General features: G+C 35.2%; 1 protein-coding gene across 2 annotated transcripts; it reads right to left on the bottom strand.

Moving 5' to 3' along the window:
- Positions 1 to 2,335: 2,335 nt before the first annotated feature.
- Positions 2,336 to 17,275, bottom strand: Pms2 (mismatch repair endonuclease PMS2). 2 transcript variants are annotated; one of them, XM_069845389.1, is made up of 14 exons: positions 17,038 to 17,275; positions 16,707 to 16,866; positions 15,888 to 15,958; positions 15,176 to 15,315; positions 14,654 to 14,762; positions 13,346 to 13,546; positions 10,990 to 11,154; positions 10,241 to 10,490; positions 7,749 to 8,401; positions 5,767 to 5,915; positions 5,200 to 5,300; positions 5,013 to 5,110; positions 2,699 to 2,848; positions 2,336 to 2,457 (listed from the first exon to the last, which is right to left on the bottom strand). In XM_069845389.1, exons 1-14 carry the CDS (start codon positions 17,116 to 17,118, stop codon positions 2,392 to 2,394), a joined length of 2,394 nt encoding a protein of 797 aa, XP_069701490.1. In that variant the 5' UTR covers positions 17,119 to 17,275; the 3' UTR covers positions 2,336 to 2,391. The 2 variants fall into 2 exon arrangements, with proteins under 2 accessions (XP_069701490.1, XP_069701489.1); XM_069845388.1 differs by having other exon boundaries at positions 15,888 to 16,093; positions 17,038 to 17,274.
- Between the last annotated feature and the right edge of the window lie 6,058 nt (positions 17,276 to 23,333).

Below are 23,333 nucleotides of genomic sequence, written 5' to 3' on the forward strand. Positions count from 1 at the left end.
ATCAAAGATGCGAAGGAACATGGAGATCGTGCCACAGACTGTAAATTTGATGTAAGTGGAAGCTGCATCAGAGACTGGAGGAAAAAGAAGGGAAAATGGAAACAGGAGAGCTTTTCGTGGTTAGAAAGCTAAATTTCCCAGTGTTGAGGTCAACTAATCGAATATAATATAATGGAGAAATGGAAGATTGGCTGCACAGTTTCGACAGAAATGTGCCAACTGAAGGCCCTCACTCTGTTCCAGGATAAAATTTATTGTTAACTGAACTTTATTTGTGTTTAGTTGTTTTTCATGTGTCATAAACACATTTGTTGAAAGTTCGATTAATTTTTTTGTGGGAGGTCTTTCGAAAGTGGGGTGCACATTGATTAATTTTTTTTGTGAGAGGTCTTTCAAAAGTGGGGTGCACAAGGTATTCGAGAAAATACAGTATATGCATAATGATGAAAAGTAGAAATTCAGTCATTTATGCCTTGAATTTGACGTCTTTCTTTCCTCTTCAGCATTACTCACATCTCTGTCATACCAAATACAGAGCACAGTTCAACTTTTCTTTCAACTTCTATGCATTCACATATTTTGATGGCATGAAATGATGGATGGGCTCATGCTGCATAAGATTAAATTTACACATTTAGTGACACGATGATTAGTTTTTTTTAACCTTTTTTCATACCACCTTTCCATAGCAAATGAACGACAAAAGAATTCGCCCACTTTTTCGGAAAAACTGATTCCTTAGAAATCATTTGTTTTTCTGCAGAACTCTATTCATTATTGATTTTCCTGAGGGTTATTTTTCAATTCGAACACACTACATAGAATCCTGTTCTGAAACCTTTCCTCGAAAACTTCTCTATCTGGGCTGGTGTGTTGAAATCCTATGGTAAGCACATAACTGTTACACAAACATAATCATATTAAAAAACAATGAGAGAGAAGTGTCGTGAAGGCAGTGTTCCTGAAGTTATTTTATGAAGATAGCATAGTTGGTTGGGAATTCCAGGTTGTCTTGGAACTATGAAAAAAATGATAATCATTCTTTGGCAATTTCTTCAACATGCCTGATATTGAAAGATTGTTTGAATCTTTTTAATAGGTACAAGTTTTTCTACATGTATCTTATGAAAAATCAACCTACAGATGTCATTTTTTTTAGAATCTGTAGACGTGTGTTACTGAATTGTGCTTATTTATAACAATCCAGAATCAATATTGAGATTTAGATACTAAGAAAGGCTGTTGGAATTTGTTCTTAGTATGCTGTAAGAAGTTGTCCTTTATTTTCGAGTAGTTATTATGTTTGCTATTAAATCTTAGCTTCTTATATTCAAACACATATGAAGGCATTATATATATATTTTTTTAAGTGTCAAGATATCTTTAGCATGGCCCTATTAGAAAAATAAAGTGGAGGGAGTTACAGGTCAATCAAAGAATCTTTTCTCTAAATAAGAGAATTCAGGCAAAATGTATTGACAGTTCCTCGTCAAATTTCTTCTCATCATTAACCTAGCTGACCATTGCAATGAGGTGTGATACCAAATCAAGGAGGTTGTGTAATGATGTGTCATCACTGAAAACCCTAACCCAAACAAAGAGATGAAAATGGTGATTGTGATCGTTCAATCAGTTTTTATTAGTTTGCTCCATGTACTATATTGTAATATGGTGTTGGTGCTGTTGAGTGTTGTCAACATCCTGTGACATATTTACAGTAATAGTGCACGCTATAATTGCTGAGCCAGTTGTCGATAATTTAGGCCTAAAACATAAGAGGAAACCCTTTAGGAACAGTCCATTACCTGACATGGATGCTTCATATTATAAGTATATTCTTATAAAAATCTCGCATGCATTCGATGCTTTATGTTAGGTTGTTAGTTTAAAATAATTATCTGTTATGTCACGTCATCTATCATTGCTCCACACCTGTCGATGTATGCTTCATTTTCCAATGTGAAAATAGCATCAATCAGCAATTGGAGTGCAAAAGAATTTTGTAGTATGTTTGCTGATATGTAGAGTCTTCTTGTATGGAATGAGAATTAGTGTTAATTTTAGTTATAATTGGGTCTATGATATTCTCTACTGTGGAAAAGGAGATATGAGTAATACAATATAATACAAATGAGGCATGGAGTTCCAAAACCCTCTCAATCAATTCGAGCAAATTTTTCAGAAAAGAAAAAAATACTACTTTGTTTCTTTCTGAGATGACTAGGAATTTAGAGGAAAAGTAATTTTACAGATGAACTTTTTCAATAAGGATAAAAATCATTTTGCTGAAAAAGTGGATTTAGAGGGCTTTGGAACTGTATGCCTCAAATAAAGATTGACTGAAAAGATTTAATGTTATATAACATAATATGATAAATGCACAATGAAGAATCATCCATGATGTATAAGATCTAAGTTCACAAGATGTCTCATTGTTGGTCTTCCATGTGGACAATTCTGAAAATTAGAAACAAATTAATATGTTAATAATGCTGCATCCTTTCCAACACAAGTTCACAAAGCAATGGGAAACTACTGTACTTTATCACATTTTCAAAAAACAACTTCATGGGACTACAGCATAACATCACATAGCATAAGCAACCACAGAGATCTTCACTGGTGACTTTGACAACTGATTCATCAAGTGTGATACACACCTTTGACAAGTTTATTATTTAATTTTAATTTAACCTACCCATGGGTGTTCAATTTCTCCCATATGGTCAACCAATCGTCTCATATCTGATTTACTTAAGGCTGTCCCAATCATAACAGATTTGCGGCAAGCTCTGGATGCAAACATCGCTCTAACTCGAGATGGTCGGCACAGAGTGTGTGGAGAATCCTGAAAACATAAATGAACAGTGTTAGCAAACTACCACACTAAAGGATTTCTACAAATGCTGAAGTTCTAAATTCTCCCTAAATCTTTAGTCATCTTTTATGAGATAATCTTTGTTGCTTAATTTGAGAATCTCATGATTAACGCATTCTATCATATTTACATTTATATATTTATGATAGTTATATGTTGTTGTTTTATAATGCCAGGCGTTTGACAATAAAGTCATTTGACCTCTTGCACTCCAATATTTTTCAAGATATTGTAATGGTCAGCCACTGAAGCACAGATTTTGAGGTGTTCCAAATCCATTTCTTGGATTTGAGTTGCACAATGGGCAGTTAGGGGACTGATATTCCAATTCTATGCAGGTGCTTGGCCAAACAATCATGGCCTATTGCCAATCTAAATGCAGCTATAGACGATTTGCGTGGCGAATTGGGAATTAACTGTGGATATATAAACACATTCACATTCATGGTTGATTAGTTTCTGATGCTTAGTCATTTGATAATGAAATTACCTGTCATTTTGCAACCCAATGGTATTCAATTAATTTAATAAATGTAATTTAATTAATTACTTTATTTATTTAATTAACTAGTTCGCTAGTGAGTACAAATTAAAATTATAAAACAAAAATGTTTCTAGCCACTACTGTAAGAGCCAGGTTCGTGTATGGTGTGGTCTTAGCCAATAATAATAATAATAATAATAATAATCATCATCATCCATGGTGCTACAGCCTGTGAAGGGCCTAGACCGACCAGCCAGCTGCTGATCTCACGCCCACATGCCAAAGCAGAGGTGGACAATCTTCCAACCAGAATGGAGATATTGTGTGGTTAGTACGATGATCCCCCAGCCGTTATAGCTGGCATTCGCAACCGGATTTCGCTACCTATCGTAGCTCCCCAAGTGCACCACGATGTTGAGTGGGCACCGGTCCCATACACTGGCTGAAATTTCATGAGAAAACTTCTCCCCCATAAGGACTCGAACCAACGTGCATTCCGTAACGCGAGTCCTAGGCAAGATGCCTTAGACCACGATGCCAAGGCGCGGGACTAGCCAATAATATAACATAAAATTTACAAGGACAGTTTACTAAATACAGTAAGTAACTTAATGCAAAACCAATAAATAACACACAAGAGAGAGAGAGAGCGAGAGAAAAGAAAAACACATTTAATATAAATTTACAATCAGACAGAAGCCAGTGATATTCAATAAAAACATGATGAATATAGTCGACAGAAATAAAAAGCAAAAGTGTACACATTTGTTAATATTATAGCCTATATCATGAATAATTTTATAAATTTCTTTTTTAAAAGCTTCAATTTTAAAATATTTCAAATTTGGAAAATGGTTTGTAATTTTATTATAAAGTCTTGGGCCGAAACTAGCACCATGTTTAAGAGCTGCACTTGTATGATATTTAGGCTCAATTAATGGGAAAGTAGACTTCTGTCTTCGAGTACGATATTCATGTCGATTAGATTTATGTTTTATTTGATTTCTGTGGTAGTAAGTTAGTAAACTATATTTATAAATTTCTTCAATAGTTAATACTTTAAAATCTGTATAAATTAAATTTGTTGGGTAATCCAAGAATATATATTTTCAATGACAGGTACTTGATTCCTCATAACTGATAGAAACATCCTGATCTACTTATGACATGTCATACTATAGATCTTTTTGCCACAGTAACAATGTCTGGTATATTGTAAGAGGTGGATATATTTTACATCAGGATAACTGTTTTTAATGGTGCAATGCTGGCAGGGTAAATGGAAGTACCCCAAAAAAACCTGCTGCCAAGGAACATCTTTAAACACCACAAATTCAACTGTTGCAACTGTTTTTAAACCTGCATCTCCAATGCTTCAGCTCTTCACTTAGCACTTCCCAGTGTTGTCCACATAAGAATTTTATCTTGCACTCTTTTTTTCAGGTACAGTATTTGTGTATATGTTACAGATATTGTGCCAGTTACAGTGTACATGTAATTGTGGGTTCGAATCTCATCTAGATTATGAATGTCAGTTATATTATATGTGATGCTATGATGTCGTAGTGGGCAACCTTATTTAAGAGGTTGGAATAATCTATTTTTCAAGTGTGAACTGTAGAAAAAATGCATAAAAAATCATTTCCATACCTGAAGCATAAATATTAATTCATCAATATCGTCCTTCCCAAATTGCCAATTTCTGCTGACAGGAATTGCTGTTAATTGTACTTGTTTCGTTGGTTCAGCTGGAACAACACGTCAAAAAGTTTTATAATTTCATTTTATTTTATGTCTTTAAATATTAAAGTTTTTCAAACAGATAAAAGTGCACTACCTGTTTTGTCAATGATAAAATCAAAACCATTTTTACGAAATATAGCTTCATTCTCTACGAGTATGCTTTCATTTACAGCTGTTAACTCCAACTTCTGGGGTCTGGAAATAAATGCAATTGTATGTTATGAAAATTAAATACAAAGAACATTCTTGTTCAAGTTTCTTTATGAAAGTATTTTTATGTAACAAATTATTGTCAATGAAGATATTTAACTAGTTTTAGTTTATCCCTACAGATAAAAAAAAATAGGCATTTAACCTAAAATCCGAGGTCTAGTTATTACAGAACTTTAAAATCCAAAGAATTACTAATTACAATGTAGACTGATGTGCAAATAATTTGTTATTAATTAATTATATTATTTTGTGTTAATCTCAATGCGAACAAAATTGGAGTAAGGAAGTGTATTCAAGGAGGGCATTGCACTCTTTAGCAGGCTTCAGGAGTTTTAGTTAATCATATTTGAAAGTAGTGGAAACTATACTATCAATACTATGATATGAAAATGTGAAAGAAATGCCATAAAAACTCCGTGATATTTCAATAAACTTTGGAAATACTTACATAACCAGTCTTTGATTTTGCAGGACTGTGTTCAACTGGAGCATCTCGAAATTATATTTCTCGTCTGTTGCATGCTGATCAATAATGAAGAGATCTGATCCGAGACGTGTCACAATAAAGCCCAAGTTAAACTGGCCCAAAATCTCCATCTGTGTAAAGCACAAAGTAAAATTTATACGACCAAGAGCTTAAAAAGGCAAGTTGAAATTATGCATATTATAGTCAACATTATAATCTTGATTACACAACTTTTAACGCTATATCACTTCGGAAAACGTATTATGTGTCTTTTTCGTGTTAAATTTTACATTACCTCGTTAACATGTTTCAGCCTGTTAACGAGGTAATGTAAAAGGTAATACGTTTTCCGAAGTTATAGTCAACTCTTGATTATCTAGGGAGCAGGATATTTCTGTGTTGCAGCTTAACTGGAGCAATAAAATAAATATTATCAACAATGTTTCGAAATCCTTATTATGGTTTCCTCTAGGAGGCAAGTAAAACTGTGAGGTCTGTGTTGTAGGTTTATGGCAAGTAAAAGAACATTTATCACTAATAAGAGGGCTCAGGCAAAATTCGTCGACCATTTCTCACCTATGCTGAATAATCTCTGCAGTTGAAAGCATTAAATAAAAAATTATATGTTTTGATATTCTGCTGTCATGATTACTTTGATTAGTATTCCAATTCTCCCTTCTCCTGCCAATGAGGAAGCAAATGTGACATCAATTGTTCCCAACATTTTAATCACTGATTTGTATTTTGCAGCCATGATTCCTCTGAATAACGTAGTTTTCCTAAAACTACAGTTAGAAATTTAGAAATCTTCTCACCATTTGTGAACTGCCACAAGGAACAAAGAGTACTTAAGCATATAAATATATTTACAAGTTCACTGAACCATTGATTTCGTTTTGACAAATGAAACTCCTATAGTAAAAAGCTGCAAATTAGTCTTGTGCAATACAGGCACTGTTCAGTTAAAGTTTGTCGAGTATGGAGAAATTCGAAAAATTAAATGAAATTATAGTTTATTTAACAATGCTCGCAACTGCAGAGGTTATATCAGCATCGCTAGTGTGCCGGAATTTTGTCCTGCAGGAGTTCTTTTACATGCCAGTAAATCTATTGACATGAGCCTGTCTCATTTAAACACACTTAAATGCCATCGACCTCGGCCGGGATCGAACCCGCAACCTCGAGCATAGAAGGCCAGCACTATATACCAACTATGCGACGAGAGAGGTTCGATATTCGTCGATGTTCGCTCTGCAGAAAGAAGCCTGTCGTATTTGTTTCACCTCGTTATAAAAATAGTAACAACTGTCCTCCACTCCCACCTATTCATGTTTTAACTTCTTATGGATTTTAGCACAGATCTTGCGATTCATTTTTGAATGAAATAAGACGAAGTTTGTAATGTCTTGCTTGCCGCTCTCATGTTCGAACATTGCAGGATACTACTGCAAATACATGTTTAGATTAGTAGAAATATACGTAGTTTTAGAGAGAGAGAGATAATTATCATATTACGAAAAAGTAAAGAGTGCTAATGAACTTAGTTTCGTTTCAAATATAGGTAATGCTTTAAGGAAAAAGGTGATGCTTACCCCCCCACCCCACCCCAACCAAAAAATGCTTTCTGATTTCTTTATCTTTTGAAACTGTTAATTTAGTCTGCAGTCAATTATCTATTGTTTCAGTGCATTTGTGTATGATAATAAAGATAATTAAAGTTTTAAAATAGCCCTAGTGTATGCTTTATTTGTTAGAATTAAATATAACTTACAAAATATTTAATTTTAACAATTTTTTTTAACTGTGATTTTGTTTTAGCCACAACCGCTGTCCCCAATATTGTTGTGGATAATCGAGAACTGAACTTGAAACTTATCAGTTATGAAATCTTGACATATCATATTTGTATAACTATTTAAATTGCGTGCAAAGGTTTTATGAACTCTGAAATTATGATAACTTACCTTAGCGAACATGTCTTTAGAAATCTCCTTTCTTAGTTCCTGTTCTGCTGACTGGTTTTTTGTTGGGTCAATCTCAGCATGAAATTTAACTGATAATAGCTGCTTGTCCTTATTTTCCGTGTTTTGCTTTCGCAGTTTAATTTTTTGTGCAATATCTTCTACGCTGACTGACATGTACACAAATTTTCGGTTTAATTTATCCACAGTTTCATCATCAACAGTTACGACAACGTCTTGCGCACTGTCATTTAATACTTCTGTATCATGAGTCTCACAAATTTTTTCAGTAACACAATTCGATTGGTTCTCATGTAGAACAGTAATTGAACTTTCAGAACTACTTTCTGTAATAGTTGTTTCAGGATTGACCTCAGATTCTCGGCAGATTACTTCATATTCGTGCGTCTGTACAGACTTTTCTTCACTCACTTCACAGTTTGTACTTCCAACATCTGTGTGTTCAAAATCATTTTGGCCTTCTGTGACGTTAATAGTATTCACATTAACTCTTTGATCGCATTCAGCTTTATTATCACTTATACATATAACTTTGTCAGTAGTTGAGGAGTCGAGAAAACTTTCATCTTCTTGTGATATGTTTTCATGTTCTTCTTTTCTTCTCATTGGTGAGAAGAACTGATTAATACAGTGCACTGAAAAATACAAGATTATCGGCATGAATATATTGACATATAACAGCCGTGGCGAAAATGCGACTCACGAGTACATTGTGGCTCGCAGTGCTTTTCTCTCGCTTCCTACCTACAACCCCCACCCTCTCGCTCACTGGAGTCAACCTGCGAGTGGCGTATCGTCGCAATATCTCTCTCGAAACCATGTACCTCTATAAAAAACGAAAGTTTCAAGTAGGATGGGAGGATGCATTCTTTTGCTTACAATATGATGAAAATATTAAATGTATGATTTGTTCACAAATATTACTAGGAAAATGGTTGTATAACATAAAACGGCATTATAAGTTACTACATGTTACTGATGAAACATTAAAAGGTTAAGTGTTATTATTATTATTATTATTATTATTATTATTATTATTATTATTATTATTATCGTTATCATCTCTGTACATCGATTCTTTTACAGCAGATGTACGAATAATGCGGTTAGATTTTCAATTTAAACTCACAGATTTACAATGTGACGTTAAATGAAAGCTAGATGTAAGGATTTGACAGATATTGAACTTTTCAAATCTTTGGAAAAAAATAAATATTTGAAGCTTCGTTCTTTCGCTTGCTCTGTTGAAGCCATGTTCGCTGTAACTTACGTTTGTGAAAAATTATTTTCAACAATGAAAATAGTAAAAATCAAATTTAGATCACGACTGACAGACAAATACCTTCGTGATCAACTACGATTGGCAGTGACATAATTCCTGATTTTGAAACTTTGTCGCAGAGACATTCTGAAGACAGTTAATTTTAGGTTGTGATAATGTGTCCTATGTTTTCTTGTTCATTTCTTTCTTCGTTACACGTCCTAAACATTAACTTCCCCTTCGGTTGTCCACCTCCCTCCATAGGTGCTATGCACGTTGCAACTTACACAGTGGCTCAGCGCACCATGGCCTTTTCACCACGGCTGACATATAATATGTGTAGCCCATTTTCAAAACGTTTCTTGTCCGCCTGATAACGAAAATGAGCTTCCTGTGTCCATATATTCTTCAATTGTACTTCTACATACAACTGTCACGATTTGGCTTCAGAACGCCCTCTAAACCACTAAAATTTTGCGTTAAAAGTGACTATTGGAATCAAACTCACTCTTGTCCACAGCAGAATTTGCTACAAAATATTAATTCCAGCTTTGGAATCGAAGAGTCTCATGCTCCCATTTGATTCTAAATGTACCCAATCTCTTTGGTTTCATAATGTCTTTTGCCTATCTGGTAAGAAATTTTAGATCTAAAAACATTTTTCGTGATTTCCCATAAAGTTACGGGAATGGACAAGCGTTGTTTTGAAAATAAGCTCCTCATATGTTTTTTCCGTACCGACTGTGAAATTCTGTATGCCAGTTAAATATAAGGAAGTGATTTATTTCTTAAAACCTTACTTTCTATAGGCAGATACAGTCCACACATTTAATATGAATATGCACCATGAACGTGATACTAAAAAGCAAGAATTGCACACTTATAATAGAATCTTATTTCCAGAGATTGCATGTAACAGATAGTTTAATACCACTTCCTAAACAAAGTCACGTCAGCAATCTGCCAATCACAGTTGTCAGCTTTCTTGCCGACAGACTGTGGCAAAGATAAGATACTTGCTCTTAATGTTCCCATTACTTATTTCACACGCCAAAAATGGTGGCTTTGGTTATAACAACTGCTTTCTTTTTTATGTATCACAATATTTTCCATTTTAATCTCTGTTTGTTTCTTTTTCATGGCTTTTATATTACTTTGTTAGAATTTATACGCATATTTTTAATTTCATATTATGTTTCCTAAATTTACTTACTCTTTGATTTACTAGTATTTTCAGTTCTTGTGGAATCCAAAGACCTCTTCACTCCTTTTCTTATTCCAGGACTTGTTTGTGATTCTGGTGATTCATTTGTAGGAGTACGGCTCCATTTCTTAAACATGCTCGTCAGGTTCCCTTCTGTTGGTACTGCTGAGGATGGAGAGGTTTGAGGAACTGGGGCAGGAGATATGTTCTGAAAACTGTAAGTGGAAGGGACAGTTTCATACATGTGAAGGAGGGAAGCCTGTATGAACATAAGTCGTGTTATAATTATAACTATAACATTACATTAACTGCTTTCAAGATTAAGGTACACACATAAAAATATTAAGTTTAAGATTAGAATGCATTTGTTGCTTTATTTCGTGAAAACTTTCCTGCGATAAGAGAAATGGTAAAAAAAAAGTAGACTAAACATTTTCACGTTCCATTTATGCACACTTAGAATGGAGAGAGTGAAGTGGAAACAAGATGAAGCTAAGATTTTCCATCTAAAACTTTAATACTGTAAATTTATGTACGAAGATAAGAGATAATCCAAGAACTTGTTATGTGTGTAACACTACACATGTTAAAGTACGCCTATATGTTAACAATTAACACCAAAACAAACTCAATAGACATTAATTTACACCGTGCTGTGTCTTTTAAAAGTTTTCCTTTTATACACTTGTTTTACAAAGGCCAAACTATAAGCACATGTCATGTTGAAGAAATATCTGTAAATTGTATTGCTTTCATACCTTGATAGTTGCAATAAGAAGTTTCTCTTGATCCAAGAAAACTTGTCTCTTGTCTGGTGTAACATTTACGTCAACACAGTTGCGTGCAATCTTCAGATTAAGAAACACAAATGGATACTGGTGACGGTTGAATTGATGGTACACTTCATTCACTATTTTAATTACCTAAGATAGTAAAAAAGGTTATAAAATCGTCAATAACTTTTATATAATGAAACAGTAAATATAGGGTTATTACGCACGCACAAACACACACACACACACACACACGTAATTATTCTAAATTATATGAGTGATTATTATAGAACTGTACAGCTCCAGAAACAAAATTTGGGCCATCTGAATTTTATGATGAAGAATGAGTGGAATGGAGAAAAATTATCTCCGGCACTGGGATTTGAACCCGGGTTTTCAGCTCTACGTGCTGACGCTCTATCCACTAAGCCATACCGGATTTCCATCCCAATGCCGGACAGAATCCTCTCAGTTTAAGTTCCACCTCTTAGGTTCCCTCTAGTGGCCTAACCTCATCCACTGTGTCACAGATGTGTGACAGTGGCACAATGTGCAGAGATTCACTCATTACGAGTGACTAAGCGGCCGGGATCCAATGGAATAAGCGCAGTCTTAAATCACTGTGATTATTTTTCGCATATCATATATTACGATGTACCGAAGTACATATGATATTTCCATGCAGAAATTCTGCGTCATCATATGATGAAGAATGAGTGGAACGGAGAAAAATTCTCTCCGGGATTTGAACTCCCACTCATTCTTCATCATATAACACAGAATTTCTGCATGGAAACATCATAATGTACTTCAGTACATCGTAATACATCTGAATTTTGTTTCTGGGTCTGTACTAAAATGCACTGTTATCAAAAGAACGAGTCAGTTCTGACAGTTGTCATTGTAGCTTTTGGTGTAGCAATGGTGTTACCAGCCCTTCTGAGGGAACAAACAAGTTGATTTAAATATTTACACATTTAATGTGTTGAGATTTAAAAGAGAAATATTTTAAGAGACAATCTTCCAGATACATGATACATGCTTTATAGTATTTCAGTACATGTAAATACATTTCATGACGGACCACAAAATATTACGACAGCCACATGTTAATATGTAAAATACACAGGTAAACGGCAAATTCTTCAAGCCAATACTTCAAATGCATCAGTAGAAATTTAATTATATTTATAAACTGGAGCATTGTATACTCTATTTGATGGGTTTGTGTATTTAAGATAATATCAGTTCTCCATAGTCCAGTATTTTTTTGGTGAGGGGGAGGGTGGGATGATGGACTCTTGGTCGTCACCTTTTGTGTTCAACACTATTGTCCATCCAAATCGAGAGTTTAACCTGATGTCAACAAATGCACGCGTTGTGATGTCTCATGAAATCATGATTGGACATTACCACACTACACCTCTCGGCATATTTTATTCTCAAATAAATAATGTTATAAAATAATAAGATGTTTGTTAGATAAATAATTATATTTTAATTTCAAATACTATATTTATCACAAAACGACATCATCCATAAGCCAACACTTGTTAATCAACGCATTCAATGGCCCTCAAGAATGACATCATTTAAAAGAGAACACATCTGTAGGGTATCACAGTCAATCCCACAGTGTAATGAATGATGTAATATTATGGTAAATATATTTAAAATTATTTAGTTAACATAGATTTTATTAGTTTTATAACATTATTTATTTGAAAATTAACTATAAATAGTAAAATATAAAATATGAGATTGAACTACATTCTTTATGCTGAGACATGTAGACTACTATGGTATACAGCCAATCATGAGACATCTCACCACGTGCTTTTTTTGACAGAGATTTCACTCCTGAAATTAATGGATAATAGATTGTGACATGATTAACTATATTAATAAAACTTGAATAGTAAAACTTAGCATTCTTAAAGAAACTTCTAACAATAAATGTAGGTAATGGCACAACACTCACTCACTCACTCACTCACAACAAAAGTAGAAATGACAATATAAAATAATCACAAACAACATATGGGACCTTTAAGGATCGTTCAAAAATAAAACCTACATAAATACCACCTGCAGTTCACTGAAATTTGTAGATAAGGGCTGTGGACAATGTGCTGATTGGTTGACACTATTTATTGCTCGTCCTGAGTGACAACTATCAGAAGTGACTCATTCTTTTATTGATAATAGTAATTACAGTAAAATCTTGATCCAATTTAAATGTTGAGAAGTTGCTTTATTGCTACATGCAAGACATGGTACAACATTTGAATTTGCCTAAGATATGGATGTATGTGCAGAAAAGAAAGTACCGGTACTTTACCTTTGTTGGCTCACATGGGCGGGAGTTGACGTAGAAGAATTGTCTGTCAGTGCTACTGCGTCCCTGGCCATGTGCACATGATGATATGCAACCTTCCAGCTCAAATGGACCTTCAGCAGTTGCTAAACTTTGTGGTAATCCATATTCTTGTAGCACAGTTTCTTGTGGAAGCTTTTGTTGAAAATCCATCAGATTTTGTACCTTACATGGACGTAATTATTTTAAAAACTGTAGCCGAAGTACAAGAGTACAGTAACAGAACCATTAATGATAAAAAATAATTATCACGGTACTGCAAGTGGATATATATTTGTCGATGTTTGTTATTACCAATAGATTTACTACCAATTTGCTCTTTATTTTTTGTAACATCCACTTATCTGTAATTTGTGATATTTATGGACTCATTACTGGGAAGGGACCGATAGTGGCTCAGCTGATAGAGCAAAAGACTGTGGATTGGAAGAGCCCTAGCTTGCATCCAGGTGGTGACAGAGTTTTCTTGTAATCATAACTTCCAGAACCACTCTGGAGTGCACTCATCCTTTCAAAATGAGTGTCGACTTTTTCTGGAGTGATGCTGACCATACCACCTTCATCTTATGCCGAAATCAAAAAGCATTGAGTATTACCTCCATGCCTCATACAGCATCATGGTATACCCACAGTCTAGTATATACAGTTACGAAACTCAATATGTAGGGAATATGCATCCATAGATAGTTGCTAACCACTAGGATTGCTACTATAGCTTCATCACAGACAATGCAAAATAGTACCGGCACAGTCTATTGTTCCTAGTACCCTCAACAACTTAAGCTTCGTGACTGTATATACTAGACTGTGGTATACCTTTACCTTTACTAAGAAGATTAGTAACAATATCTATTGTGGTCGCAAGGAAAGAAGCAACTTTTGGCAGCTCTGTAATGTACATTTTTTAACTCCCTGAATCCTTCAGCCTGTGGGAACTGGATGTCACTCGCCTTTCTGGTGCCACACACAAAGTGGATACGATATATATATATATATATATATATATATATATATATATTCCCTAACTTTTCATCCATGCTTATCTGCCTGCCTGTCTACTCACTCACCTTTCAGTTGACTGACTGCCATTGGAATGAGGGAATGGTGTTTAGTTGTAATGTAGTGCTTACATACTACTTGCTTTACTAGAGATATCAGAAGTTACATCTTTCTCTGCGACCATAATAATATACCTAATTATAACTAGAATCAAAGACTCGTAATGTATTTTAGCTGCAAGATAAATGATGTTTTTAAACAAGTAAAACTTACCTGTTTAGCTCCAAAAATACACGTAACATTCTCACGCACAGTCTTACTTCCTTGAGTTGATACAACAACAGTGCGACCTCCTTTTTTAGGTTGATTGCTACATGTGATTCTGAAAACACAACATTATATGTTGAAAAATATAGTTCTAGCCAAGAAAAGAGATGGAAAATCTTACATTACCAAGTTTAAACACAAAAATAAAATAAGAATGTACCAAATAGACTCATTACATATTTCTAAAGACAAATATAAAAATAATTCCAATTATATTTTGAAACATACCAAAAAAACTATTACAAGCAGAAATTTAAACCTTGTGCATGTGTCTATTACCTACTATTGGAGAAAAATTCGTTCCGGCACCGGGAATCGAACCCAGGACCTCTCAGCTCTGTGCGCTGAGCACTCTTTTTATCTGAGCTACACTGGGACCCAATTCACGGTGCCGGACGAACATTCCTCCTTTTGTATCATCGGCTTCATACATGAATATAAGTAGCCTATATTGTGTACGTGTCTTACTTTACACCTGTGGAGACCAAACAGTATGCATATAAAAGCTGTGCCATTTTTGCGAATTCTCTACGCAGATTTCGATGAAATTCTTTCTGTCTCACAGGCAAGGTACTGAAGAGATTTTGAAGAGATACCGTAGTTCCAACCTGAAATGTGAATATGTACCATGAAGCAACAAGCACTGTAAAATTAATTCTTGTTAAAAATTAAACTGCTAGCTTAGCATATAACATTCTTATAGTTTGTTAGGTATTTGTATTATACTGGTACATACTTTTCTGTGAGTGGCTTATTTCATATTTCATTATTATGTTGTCCTGCAGTGAGTATGTAGGCTACTGTCACATCAAGACCATGATTATGACAATGTACGAACAATAAAAGTGTTCAGTAATGTAGCTTAAGTAGCCTACATCAGCTTATAGGCCTACTGGGTAGGGATGTACAAAGCATTCCTATGCAAACCGGTCCCACTTAAATCTTTTGGCAGGCAGGTCCATCCATACATGATTCCTGTGCAGACTGAACCCATTTCACCCACTCTATCCTCTACCGCTTTGCTGCCTGAGGACAGGTGCTCCACTGGCATATAAGCCAACGGAACAGGAATACCTGGTACAGTTCGGCATAGAAACACTCTATGTATATATGAACTTTTAAATGCAGTTTGGTTTGGCTGATGTCTTTTTACCTAATGAGTGTCTGTTTTCATACTTACTTGTCTTGCACAAGATTTTTTGTTTACAATTTGACCGTTATGATCAAATTCTAATCTTGTCCCACAGGAGTCTGAAGAATGACGAGTAACGATTGTCATGTCACTAAGAGCACATAAAGAACTGAGTGCTTCACCACGAAAACCGAACGTTTCCACTGACACTAGGTCCGAAAACTCCCTTAGTTTTGATGTATGATGTTTAAGGGCTTAAACATGAAAAAAATTGTTAAAATTAGTATGGTACTCATTTTGTTAAAAATAGTTTTATAATGTCATTATTTCATGAATATAGATTCTATGAACAGACAAGCCTAATTTAGAATGTTTCCATACAAATTAAAAATTCAAATGACTAAATTATGATATAGATAATGCTAAGTCTACTTAACTAGTTTGCCAGAAATTAATACAATACTCATTTATATTTCTACACTCAAAGCATTTTTAGGAATACCCATGCGTTATTAGCTTTTATTTTTAAAGGTAATTGTGGAGAGCCATTCCGCCATCGATTTTCGAATTTTTTTTCCTGAAAACCTCCAATTTTTACCTCCATTTTCAAAAGAACTTAGGAAAAAAAAGTAGCGAGATGACCTAACCTAAATTTCGACTTGGGCATCTATCTGTCAAACACATCAATCTCTCTTACCTTAACAGTTCGCAGATTTAGGTCAAAGTCGAAATTTAGGTTACGTCATCTCGCTCCTCTTGTTTCTAAGTTCTTTTGAAAATGGAGGTAAAAAGGAGGGGGGGGGGGTTTCAGAAAAAAAATCGATCCACAATTACCTTTAAATATTTTTTCCTCAGTCAGTTACTTACTAAGGGCCTGAAAATTGTTTTCGTCTACTCCAGATCCATTGTCTATAACTTCAACAAGTTCACTGCCATATTCCTTCAGCCGAATTTCGATAACCGTTGCTCCAGCATCCAAACTATTTTCTACCAGTTCTTTCACTGCTGTTGCCAAATTCAGTACGACCTGTACAATAATACAAACATGTTGAACTGTATTACATATTTACATATGGATGATTGTCATCAGTGTTATGAGAAACTGGGCAGACCGAAACAATTCTACCGATAATCAAAATCTGTAATCAATTTGGAATTTACAAATCAATTAACTAATATATTTCATAACATGACTAACCTGACCAGAGCAGATTTGATGTACATCATTTTTACTGATAGCTTGGATGCCAGTTTGTTTATTTTTTATACTTGACTCCATTTAAGCGATATGATAAATGAATATAAAGCCACTAGATTCGAATGTTTCTTAATGATAATGTTTATGTAATATTCCACACTGACATCTCAAACCATAACCTGTACTTTCATCTTCAAATTACCGCGTCAGGAAACGGAGCGTTCTTGGCACTTGTTTTTCATGTTGCGGATATACTGCCATCTTACGATTAGTATTGCAAACCGTGGCGGAATTCCGCTACGCGTAAGAGAATTTGAATGTCAGAGACAAAGCGGCGGAATTAAAAAAATGTAGGAAACGTAGCGTATTTTGGCAATTTTCTACAAAATTATTATTCCTCTCCCCCACCAAAAGAATTTTGATTTCAGTGTTTTAAAAAAACATTCAATAACATGTTAATTTGTAAAACTTCGTAATTTAGAGCGGAATTAATTTTTGGGTTTCTATATTATGTCGATAATATGTACTTGGGCACCGGCGTAGCTCAATCGGCTAAGGCGCTTGCCTGCCGATCCGGAGTTGTGTTCGGGTTCGATTCCCGCTTGGACTGATTACCTGGTTGGATTTTTTCCGAGGCTTTCCTCAACTGTAAAGCAAATGTAAGGTAATCTATTTGCTATGGTAGCTTTTAGCCGTGCCGTTACGGTTACGACCAAATTTAACTAAATACACAATGTCGCCAACATAAGGACATGACGTTGGTCTGTGGCGTCGTTAGAAAGAGAAATTCGTTCTGAACACTACTGAGAGATAGCACCACTGTTAGCGACAATATGTATTTGCGTATATATTGTGAGTAGATTACGTGGCTTAGATGAGGGGCTCGCGACAGGAACAGTTTTCCTGTGGCGCATGCACGGACCTCCCATGCGGTGGCAGCGTAATCCTTACTTGAATTTATTTTCGTGTGTAGGCCTACATTCCAAATCAAATCAATATATGTATATATATATATATATATATATATATATATATATATACACATCTTGCATATTATACGAAGATTAGGTTTGGTTAGTTTAGGTTCTTATTATCCAAGTCCGCGCATGTGTAGACAGCCAAAATGATCTTGTCGGTCACGACCCTTATGATAGCTTTTGTTTCGTGATATTGGTGGTTAACAATAATATGATGAAAGCGGTGAATAATTTCGGGGCCGCTAAAAGTTTTCTTTCTAAAAGGCGAGGTATTTTCTCTAGACCACAAATAAAACGGCAGCGCGGTCATAATTACGTATTTAACGCTTTGGTGAACATTAATCGGAAATTTACTTTCCTTCATTTGAATTATATTCCCTAAAACACATCTTCCCCCCCCCATTTATTTTGTTGAGATAACCTACTTTAAGATCTTACTACATTCGCATTTTCATTTGGTGCATTCGAAACACCGTCGTTGTCAACGAGCTATATACTAGTTTTTTTTTTTTTTTTTTAAGATGGGACATGACAGTTAAGCGGTACGAGACGAGAAAAGTCACCCTCGGCTCTCTTTTTGCGCATGCGCCATCGGTGTAGTATTTCCGTTTCCGGTGTGATGCTGGGCCTCGTTGTAAGCATAAAAATTGTTTTATTCACCGCATTCTAGATTCACCTTCGTCACGATCATATATTATTTACATTTCGGTGATACAAGTTACGTAATTATAATAATAGTGCATTGATAGATTTCACAATTATTACTCCAGCTCCTGTTATCCAAGTCAAACCTTATTTTCGTATAATTGTATTCCAGAATATTTCCTCATAAGTCTTGATAGGCTATATGTATTAAGAGTTAATTTCTGGTGGTAGTATTGATATTAAACTTGGCTAACACAATATTCCATCTACAACTAGCGCTGAGGTAGTTCTGGATATTTCAATTGTAAACCTACTTACGAATCTCGTGATATGCAAATAAATATCACCAAACGTAGGTGCCAACTTCAGAGGGGCTGCAAGACACTTTGTGTCCAAATTTATAAAACCAGGGGCATCACATCCAGTAAAATTAAGAGTGATCTCAACCTTGTTAACAATTCGAAGAGATATTCCTATGTAAATAAAGCGGCGAAACTAGCGCTGAAGTAGTTCTGGTGATTTCGGAAGTGAAAATTGTTGAATTTATAAGGGTTTCTTTTTATGTAGATACAGTTGATCGTATATGCATCATAGACAAATATATGCATGGCGTAACAAAACCCTAAACTAACCAAATCTAACCTGTCACAGATTCGTATATGCAACATGTATATAAGCGGGGAATTACTTCAGCACTAGTTTAGCCAAAAATTGAATTAATTTGTTTGAAAGATGAAGTAGGTTATAGGCCAAAGATTATTATTTGAACTCTATAGAGAGTAGTGGTTTGGTTCGACTGGAACATCTCGGAAAAAAGAAGATATATATATATTTTTATTATTACCGGTATAGACCTATATTCATTATTATTTATTATTCCACAGTTGAGTAACAAAATGGACAAGGAACCAACCAAAAGAACAAATCGGGACACCCTTAGAACTATAGCATTTTAAATATCATGGTAAATTAGGAAACATACCACTAACTTTATGAGTTCCTGTAGGCCCTAAATGTTTTTATCCATCTAAATCACTGATAGAGGAGGTCAGCTGTCGAACATGTTAGTAAAGCAATTCACAATGCCGCTATCTTTCCTGAATTTGAGATCGGTGAATCTTCACACACGCAACAGAGTGACTCCACTTCTCTATCCATGATCCACATTTTTGTAGTTCAGTTCAAATCTATGAACTATTGGGATCGAACAGTAATGGTCCTAAGTCTTACCAAGCGGAAATAACACAGAGCTAACAGTTAATTAACAGTGTATGGTAATTATGTAGTAATAATCGGCCAGGCCTCCATATTCCCGCAATAGAGGTCCAGGGCACCTTCGTTATCATATGTATTTTCTTTTATTAAATTTCGTTTGTATATGATTAACTTGTCATCCAGTATCCACTTTACACCCTGGATCTCTGTTGTAGTAAGATGATGGCCTGGCCGATATGACCTGTCGATGGTTTGTTTCTACACAATTATTAAAATATATGTGTATACTTGGTAATGTATCTATCCTGGATCTCTATTACGGGAAGATGGCCTGGCTGATGATTACTACTTAATTACCCAAAATTTAAAACTAACCATTATCAATACTCGTTTTTAGGTTGATTTTTTTTTTGTTATGATCGTCGTCGTAGGTGTGTGCTCGTTAATTGATTAGCAACGGTTATATAACTACTGATAATGGATAAATGCTTAATAAAGAAAATTGTCCCCTCTGAAAGTGCAGTGAACGGGAATACAATGATAAATTGGGTTATATTAATGACAGTGAAATTAATGGCTCATCGTCGGGTGGCGATCAAAACCTTGTAATTCCAAAACTGAAAATTTTACAAGAAAAAGATATAATATTACTGATACGATATCATGTTCACGTGCTCTATTTTATGTACATGTCTTAAATGTCTGTTTAAATTAGACTGTTTACTAAATATGGTACTGCAATGTTTGCATACCACAGGCATTATTACAGAAGTTTGAAAACTAATCCATCAATCTCGAATGAAAGTAAAAGAAATCCAGTTCACAATTACTGCGGTAAATAAAACATTTTTATGCTTACAACGGGGCTCAGCGTCACACCGGAAGCGGAATTTCTTCACCGATAGCGCATGCGCAATAAAGGGAGCCGAGGGTGACTTTTATCGTCTCGTGGCTGAGCTTGGAACTACAGTGCTATGTTGTCAATATGGACTACCATGCTGCCAGCTGATGGAAGCTAGCAATTGACGTTAAGATGGCTGACGTTAAAACATTTATTGACAATTGACGCGAAGGTAAGAAAACAATACAAAAATCGACAGAGAATGAAACACGAAACGTACCAATGCTAACATTGTGTGCACAATAAATGTCGCCAAGAGAGCTATTAAACACTCACCACGTGGGAACGGTAAGTTTGGCAACTCAACCGTTGTTACCATAGCAACAGGCCTACCACACTATGCGACATTCAGTTGTTTTTCCTATCGCAACGCTCCTGTCATGTCCCATCTTTCAAAAAAACAAGTATATAACTGACTAATGGGGTGAAATTTAAGAATATAGTAGCGAATTTTACTACCACCATTTCGATTATCTTTTGTTTGACATGGCTCGGCATAGCCCGGTGACTAGTGGCCAACGAGCAACGAGTTAAGGCTGGTTCACAATAAACCGGGAACAAGAACCAGAATGAAAATGAGAAGCAGAGGACGTGAATATGAAAATTTTTTATTCACAATAAACCGAGAACGTAGACGACTATGCATATCGATATGTATGTCAATAACGATATGTAAAGTCGATATTACGCATTCTGATGTTATTTGTGTATAATTGATCAATGGCGTTCTCTCATGAGTACAAGGCAGCCAACATAAACACAGGTTAACCAACTTCAAAATTTCAACTGAAACATTTTATTAGGTACGGTACTATAAATATGCCCATGCATCTTTATTATCACAACCTATTTTAAGTCTACCATAATGTAAAATAATTAGAGAAGAAACATTTGTAATAGAACAAAAATGAACACAACAGTAGTTATTGAATTGAAGTGTGAATATGTAGTGTGTAATGCAACCAATACAGTAATAAAATGATTCGCTTCCGATCGTGTTCAAAGATGCAGCTATTGAAAGCCACGTATTCTCCTTCATTTTCTCATCTTTATACGAGGCGCGCCGCTTATCGTAAACGTGACGATTTTCCTCAACACTCAATATTAGAATCTCATCAAATAAAACTTGCTCCATGATGCACAGCACAGAACAAAATAATGCATAGGTTATGTCACGGTCTTCTTGCTACAAAATATACCACAAAATAGCTTTTAGATGGCAATAGAATGAATCTAGTGGGCTGTGATCGGAAACGTGAACGCCAAAGTTGAAACTTGGCCAACTCTCCGTTCCCGATTCCGGGGTTTTCGTTAATTGTGAACGCTCACATTTAAATGTACATATTTTAACAATTTTACCGTTTTCGTTTTCGTTCCGATTCTCGTTTCCGGTTTATTGTGAACCAGCCTTTAGATACTAACTCGTTGGGGGAGACTGATTGCCAGCGAGCAACGTCACGTCGACTACTGACGTTGGTCTACCATGCGTATTATCCAGTTGTTCCCAATGTTGATAAATAATGATCATACGAGTATATAGAAGCTTCTGAAGGATAGAATTCAACTCAGGACTTGAGGTGCATCTACATGTGTCACATGAAACTAAGTCATAATAACTGTGTATTTTAAATTTATATTTATCATGAAAGACGGAATGTCTAAGTACTTAATAGACAACAGGTAAGGAATTCCTTAAAGAGGGAATCTGTTAAAGATATTTCGAATAGATCTAAAATTTTATTCACGGAATTAAGAAAAGATATCACAGGATGCTTCGCCTATTAAGATAGATATGAGCCTAATTATTGCACATACTGTCATTCGTTTTACATATCAAAGATATGATCGAGACGCAAGATTCAGCAGATAATATGAAAATGAAAAGCAACAAATGTTAACAGTTTATGATCATTAATGATAAGAACTCATAGTAGTTTTTTAATCACAACCAATTTGCAGCTATTCTGTCGGGCGTGTATGATTTATGTTGGCTACGCTGCGGACTTGTGAATGTTGCGTACCACCTGTATTCTGTTTGTTACTGGACGAAGGAGAGAAACGTTTCCCGAAACTGTGCTCGTAATTACTGGAACACATGTGAGTTCACCCTTTCTCCAGAGGTAATATAGGTTACTGTATTATATAGATTTCAAAACAGTGTGCACAACCGCTGCTTGTGCTGTTTGCCCCTCCCTCAAAATACCGGTACGACGTTGCCGTTTCTATATGACGCAGATTTGATGCAGAAAAATCGTACCGGTAGTCTTTAGGTCTACCAAAAGAGAAAAAATGACATTCAGAGACCAGAAGTATTTTGAAATCTTTTTTTGGACTTACATTAAGTACACATTACATGCTGAATTTCGAAATGGGATAGTCTGATTATTGTTAATTTATGAACTGAAAACTGTGATACGGTTTTCTTTTGAGGGAAATGGCAAGAAGGCATAATTAATATATAGAATTGGGTGTAGGCCTATATATACGCGATTGGATTACGGTTTAAATTGTCCGCAGTGTAGGGGTTGCTGCTATCACGATGAGACACTATGGGCAAA

Source organism: Periplaneta americana, chromosome 14 (assembly GCF_040183065.1).
Source record: "Periplaneta americana isolate PAMFEO1 chromosome 14, P.americana_PAMFEO1_priV1, whole genome shotgun sequence".
Classification (NCBI taxonomy): Eukaryota; Metazoa; Arthropoda; class Insecta; order Blattodea; family Blattidae; genus Periplaneta; species Periplaneta americana.